Raw genomic sequence first — 7311 nt, 5'->3', positions numbered from 1 at the left:
TAGAGCCAAAGTAATCTAGTTTTGTTTGTTTTGTTTTGTTTTACTTTAACCACTTCATGTGCTCTAAATACCTAAGTATAGTCATGCACTTGAAAGTCCTACAGCCTAGATCAGTACTAGTACTACTTACTGTTTAGATGATGATGTTGAATGTGTGATTTGCATTCATAATACTGGGTGTTAATATGACTCCCAGGTTACTTCCCACTGCAACCAAATTTAGCCTCCCCTTCTTTATTTGTAAAATAGGAATAAGAATATCAACCTAACAGACTTGTTGAAGGGATTAGTTGAGATAATACATGTAGATGTACCTAGTGCCTGGCAAATATTAACTAATCTATATGTGTTTTCAAATCCTTTTGTATAACCTACCATCAAGTAACTGCCCATTATTATCAAGATGATAACACAAGGGCTGTCTCTAAAGGATATATTTTGTAAATTCAATTTCAGGATTAGAAATATATGAGTTTCCCCTGTATTACTCATATTCCTTCGTCCATTTCCCCTTTCAGCCAAGGGCATACAATTAGTAGGCAAAAGTGTGTTCATGATGACACATAATTGTGTGCCCTTTGCTATGTGATCATATCACCTTGATAATGGGAAGTTACTGGATGTATACAAAAGGATTTGAAAACACATATAGAGTAGTTAATATTTGCCAGGCACTAGGTACATATTGAGCCAACTGGCAAAGTCCCAAACTGGTTGGCAAAGTGAGGATCAATGAATGCCATGGGGAGTCCTTCAAGACAATGTAACCTCCCTCTTTTTAAGCTACCTAGTATTTTTATTCCTTTAAAGAGAACAGGCCCTAAAAGTAAAAATCAGTCAATATTTGATACGCCCGTATCTGACACTCTGAGCTTGGCTGTCAGTAGGGTGTCACAGCTTCCAATTCAGAACAATTTAAAAAAGACTTGTTAATAGCCAAAAAAAGAAAGCACACATTCAGTGTGATTGTTATTTGCACTTATTTGCAATAGTCTAGACTTACTGTATGGGGTGTTATCCAATGTGATAATTGGTAAGTTCATCTTTGACCATGTACTGGACTTACCTACAAACTATAATATGGGGTTTGCATGCCACTATTGGTCTGCTTGCTTGAGGGCTTTCTAAACTCAACAGGAGCCTTGCTGTTGTCTCAAAAAACAGAGGTCGTAAAGGGTCAGCCCTGCATAATAGACAATTATCAAATATGAAACATTAGTTTGGAACGTAGAGAACATTACTAGATGAGAATGTGAGTCCCAATTATGAATTGGTTCTATGTTTAGTTTTCTAATCCATTTTTTAAGATCATTTGGTATTAGTATTTATTTAAACTCTATTTCTTTTCAAAAATAAGTTGGAATTTTGTGGTTGACAAGTTGAAACCCATGACCACGTATGATTATTACTAGTGCATTTGTTAATATTTGCCAGGCATGACACTAGATACTTCCACATATATTATCTCAATAATAACAAATTCCCTATTCAATAAAAAGGTAAAAGTGACTGCCCATTTGAAAAGCAGTTCTTCATTGTTTAGTGCATTATGCACCAACTCCAGACATCAGAGAGCTCTTTTAATCAGCTTGATATTTTTTTGCCAGCTTTTCAGTGCATCCAGATGTTTAATTAGCAGAGTAAAGAGATAATGTGCTGATAAGAGGCTGGGAACAACGTATTGAAGGGAGAGGTGGTAGTGGCATCTAAAATCCGTAGAAAATCTGTTAATATAATTTGCTGAATGATGGGAAAGGGGGACACAGAAAGAAACTTCTTATTGAAACAAATTCACACTAAAAAGTCATCAGTGAAAAAGAAATATGTATACAGAGAAATAGGAATCAGGGGCAAAAATACATTGAACAAACAGGGAAGGCAAGAAGAAAGCAAACTGCATTTTAAATCAAAGTAGTGTCTATAGTACAGGGAATTTGAAAGGACCACATATGGGGAAAAATATTTCCTGGGTGCCCTAGGGCTGCTGTTCCAAACATCTACTCTCTTGGTGTTCCTCGCTTTCATTGCCCCCAGCTGTGGTACACCCCCCTCTAACTCCACGGGAACAGACAAGTAGGGGAGAGAGAGCAAGCAAAAGAACTGTAGGAAACCAGTGCCAGTTACTTGCTGCAGCAACAGCCTTAAGGAGACAGTGATCCATCCGAACCTTCCTATTCCAAGGCAAGCCAGGAAGATTAGCGTCTTTACATTTACCCTTGTTAAACAACTGAATTAGAGCCACTTGCCTTCTTTAAGGACCTTGGAAGGACTTTAATTTTTTCACTTATGGTGCATGGAATGAAGTGTTCATATGTTCAGTTAATCACTCCAACCCCTTCTCTTTGCATGTGACTCTCTTAAAGTACTTCTTACATTTTTGCTAGTATAAGAGTTCGCTGTTTACATATCTGTTTCTCCTGCTGAGGCCAGAGCTCTTGAAAACAGAAAAAGGGTGTTTTTATCTCTTCACCTCTCCAAGCAGCTAACAGTATTTTGCACCTGTTAGATTGTCAGTGGCCTCCCTGCCTCTCAGAATCCCTGTCCCCCACATCATTTCTCTACCAAAGAACAAAGTCTTTGTGTGACATTTTTTTGTGGTACAACAGTGCATTCAGCGGTCTACAGCAAATGGTGAAGGTTCAGAAAATGAAACAGAAAGTCGTCACATTCACATATCTCAGGTTTAATAGTAATTGCATCAAAAAACTGATGTTAGGCATGTTAACTCTAGTTGCTTCTATAAATTCCTTTAAAAACTGGTTCCGCAACTTTAGTATGTTCAGAATCACCCAGATTAAATGTGCATAATCCTGGGTTCTGTAAAAATTCTGATTCAATAGGTGGAGCTCAAGAATATGCATATTGCATAAGCTCCCTAGGTAATTGACAACACATTTGAAAATCATTGCTCTAAATAACTTTTTTCACCATGAGAATCCCAACCTCTATTTTCAGCATTACCACTAGACAAAAATATTGGGAGGATTTTAAAAAAAACAAATTCAGGTAGAAAGTACTTGTTAATTGTGTGCTCTTGGATGTACTAGGTGGGCTTACAAGAAATCATTGCTATTCTGAAGGAATGGTGTCACTGAGGAAGAAGAAACTTCTAAACAGTGATATGTAACAGAATAGTTTACCCAAACTCTAAACAACAACTATATAAACTATATTATCCAGCTGACGAATGCTGGAGAATTCAGGAAAGAAAGAATCATGAGCAAAATACTTTGAATTTCTCTGAGGTGCCATATGAACTCAGAGTGAGAGACAATTCATGAAAAATGTGAATTGAACAAATTCTGAATTCAAAATACGGTTGATTATCATTGGCTATATTTTAGATTTTTCTCCATTTATGTATATTTTAAATGATATTGTTTCTCTTGAAGCTAAATAATCAGTATTGGTTTTGGGTTTTATTTCCAGATGGTTTAACTGACTGTGTGGATCCTGATTGTTGTCAACAAAGCAACTGTTATGTAAGTCCTCTCTGCCAGGGCTCACCAGATCCTCTTGACCTCATTCAGCAAAGCCAAACTCTCTTCTCTCAGCACACTTCAAGACTTTTCTATGATCGAATCAAATTCCTCATTGGCAAGGACAGTACTCATGTCATTCCTCCTGAGGTGTCATTTGACAGCAGGTATGTATGTATTTATTTTATTTCTTAATGAACAATGGTCATGTTTTTCCTTAACTATGAAAGGAAGATATCTTCTAAAGATCACATTATTTCCCATTACACATAATCCACATTAATTTCTTTTTTAAGGCTTCTCTGGAAAGCCAAAACCCTTACTGATTAAGGGAAAACTCATTTCTAGAGAGTCTGTATCATAAAATTATGTGTGTGCATGTTTGTGTTTGTGTGTGTGTGTGTGTGTGTGTGTGTGTGTGTGTGTGTCTTTTAAGTAAAACAGGAGGGAACTATAATTTGCAAATTTATTGTTTAGCTTCTGGATTGATTCCTTGAAAAAATCTTGGATTTCCAAAACCTAAATTTTAAGTCTTATTTCATGATAAAAAATGTTTCCATAGGAAAGGGTTGAATAAGTTTGACATCCTAGTGTGAAATGCAAGACTCGTGAAAAATCTGTCTTCTAGGAAAGCTCAAATGTGTGAATTGTCACTTAAGACCTGAGACCAAAACCCAACCCATAAGGCAAAGAAATTTATGAAAATCAGCTTACTTATATGAAGTGTAATAACATGAACTTGCTCATTGTTATTCTCTACTTTGTCTTCAGTAATGATATATTTTACTAATTAACATTAGAAGTAAGTCACTAAGGTCAACATTTCCAGGCTCAAAAATGTTCTCCTGTGTTTATTCCACAAGTGTATATTTCACTGGCTTCCTAGACTATTGCAAATAGGAATTTTTAAGAAACATGGAAAGTATTTGTCCAGGAGCTCCCATCTACATCCCACTCCCTCAGTTGCAGCCTGATGGGAGTTATCATTCCCCAAGAATAACTTGATCAAGAGTTTATGTTGATATCAGTGACAATCTAAGAAAATTACAACTCCATCTTGACCTATACACAGTAGAAAAGGGGGGGAAAAGAGGTGCATGGAAATTTCAAATTCTTACCTCTCTTCCTTTCAGTTGTATACTAGAACTGTTATTGAAACTTAAAAGTTTTAAATTATTTTTGTTATTGTGTAGTTCTGACTATTTAGGTTTTTGACAGAACCTAAAATCCAAATGCCAATGAATCACAAGAAAGGGCTTTTCTGCCAAGGATCTAGTCAAAATTTTCCTTCTTCCAAGAGATTCAGTCATCTCCATTTCGAAGTATTTCTTCCAGCTTTAATAACAACTCTGCAGTGACTTTCGGATGGGGTATAGTCAAAGTAATTATTTAGATAGTTGAGACTTATTTGTTATACACCAGAGGAACAAAAAGTAGCCATTATCTCTATTTTCCTATTTAAGGTAGAAGTAAGACATCAACTCTGTAGCTTTCTTCGCTCACTGAGAAAAGTTAATCAAAAAAAAAAAAAAAATGAAGTGAAAGAAATAACCTCCATGACATGGGGTTGTGTTAAATGACTCACTAAACTCAAGTAAGGGGAGAAAGTCAGGACCTCAGAGAGACAAGAGACAAGGCATTGTGACCCAGAGCAGAGCATGTGAGCAATAAACTTAGAGAAGTGAGGACAAACTTAAACCCCTGTGGTTCAGCTTCATGCTTCAGCAGCACTTGCCAGCCGCTCAGAGCGAACAAAGCTATTACTTGTGGTGGTTAATGCCCTTCTCCTCCTCCTGGTTTGATTGAGTTTTCCCTCATTCTTTTGTAAAATGCTCCAAGTTATCATTTGGCTCTACAAGTCACATTGAAATTCAGAATGATGGGTCTCTTTCATCCAGGGGTCTCAGCTATTACAGATATATCCATTCTGTCAGAAAAGGCAAAGGCCTTTCACAAGGAAAGTAGCTGAGGACAATCTAATTCTATTTCCTCTAAAAAAATCAGCACATGCATTTTTATTTGGGGTATCTTTGGGCAAAATACATCCAATTCTGATCATATATATATAAATCATAATAGCTACAGTCTCTTACATCTATATAGTACTTTTTAGTTTACAAGACAATCAAACATACATTATGTCATTTTATCCTCACATTATCCCTGTGAAGTAGATACTCGCATTAGGTGCATTTTATATATAAGGAAACTGAGGTTCAGAGAGATTAAATAACTTGCCCCAAATCACACATGCAGCAAGCTTGCATTGTAGCCACTCCCGTAACCTTTCCATTACGCCACAGCTGCCCCATTTCAATGTGTCCTTAAATAAGCTTGGTGATGTGAACCAAATTTATACTAGGTAAATGGTATTTGGGTCAACACAAGAAACTTAGAAACCAAATGACTTTTTAAAAATCCAGTTCAATTTAATACATTTCAGTGACATCATTTACAAACTTCGTATCAGTGCTAATGAACTTTTTCTTGGTAGATCACGATTGAATGACTCATGAAATGAATTTTTTGCTATATGTAGATTGTCCTTGAGCATTTGTTCTGTCAAAGATCTCGTGCTAAATTTTTACATGTGTTATTTAATCCTCACGAAAACTCTATGTAGTAGGTACTATTACTATCTCCATTTTTCAGGTGAGGAAATAAGAATGGAGATGTCAAATGACTTGCCCAGAGTCACAATTAATGAGTGTCAATCAGAATTTGAACCCAGAATTTGAACTGATGTTGGCAGCCTGGTCTCTAAACCACTATGCTGGGCCATTTTGGCTACTTGGAAAGCTGGGCTAGCTGACTCTGAAATACTTATGGCTCTTATACATCTAGGGCTGTAGGATGGCTCTCCTCAGACACATCTAGGACCCTTATATGCCATAATCAGGTGAACAAACCACTTTGCTTTTTAGCTTTTGCTGCATAATTGAGAAATACCTGGATAGGCAGGTGAAGAAAGCATTGCAAAGGGGCTCATTTGCCTACCAGCAAAATGCGACCCACATAGCTGATTTGCTGATGAGTGTTGCCACCATCAGAAACCTTTGGAGCTAAAGATAGTGGCACACAGGTGACTAAGTGTTGCAAGGACACACAATAGTTAAAAAACTCTTTATCCTTGTGCATCCAAGGGAGACTACACTTTCTTGTTTTGAGTTAGCTGCATCCAATGTGAAAGCCCATGGAATATGTATGCCCTGTGCCCTGTGATGGTGTAACAACCATGTGAACGTGCAGCCTGCCCATGGCGAAGATCTTGGGCAAACTCAACTGAGTTACCATTTTTTTCCTAAGTGCCATTTATCCTGTAGCTCGAGTTTCTTTATTTTCTTCAATCTACTCAAAACATGACTACAAAGTAAACCACATATTCTACGAGCCCTGTATGACTTATTACTTTTTAATAATGTAAATAGGTGAACAGAAGCATTATTGATCTTCAGTGTCTAAGCATTTAATCACTATTAATAATGTAAAAGGTTTTTATAAATATGTAAAAACAGGAGTACATTAAACTAAATGACAGCAGTAATTTGCAAAGCCAGACATTTCACTCGCCATCACTAATGGAGAAGTGCATTTAAAAAAAACAAAGTCGTGTGCTCGCTTCGGCAGCACATATACTAAAAAATTGGAACGATACAGAGAAGATTAGCATGGCCCCTGCGCAAGGATGACACGCAAATTCGTGAAGCGTTCCATATTTTTGAACAAAGCGGGGGGCATCACACTACCAGACTTCAAACTATACTACAAGGCTACAGTAATCAAAACAGCATGGTACTGGTACCAAAACAGAGATATAGACCAATGGAACAGA

The 7311-nt window shown here is 36.9% G+C and overlaps 1 protein-coding gene and 1 non-coding gene across 2 annotated transcripts in view; both read left to right on the top strand.

Moving 5' to 3' along the window:
• Positions 1 to 7311, top strand: part of TENM1 (teneurin transmembrane protein 1) — a 355471-nt gene that overhangs the window by 182803 nt on the left and 165357 nt on the right. The window contains exon 13 of the mRNA XM_017497555.2: positions 3430 to 3646. Within this exon, the coding sequence (XP_017353044.2) occupies positions 3430 to 3646 (217 nt within the window). The remainder of the gene's footprint in view (positions 1 to 3429; positions 3647 to 7311) is intronic.
• Positions 7091 to 7199, top strand: LOC119466833. Its single transcript, XR_005195321.1, has one exon. It is a non-coding gene; the product is annotated as a U6 spliceosomal RNA (small nuclear RNA).

The sequence above is a fragment of the Cebus imitator genome, unplaced genomic scaffold, assembly GCF_001604975.1.
Source record: "Cebus imitator isolate Cc_AM_T3 unplaced genomic scaffold, Cebus_imitator-1.0 Scaffold232, whole genome shotgun sequence".
Taxonomy (NCBI): domain Eukaryota; kingdom Metazoa; phylum Chordata; class Mammalia; order Primates; family Cebidae; genus Cebus; species Cebus imitator.
Note: the sequence above shows the minus strand (reverse complement) of the source record. Positions and strands in the feature narration are given on the sequence as shown.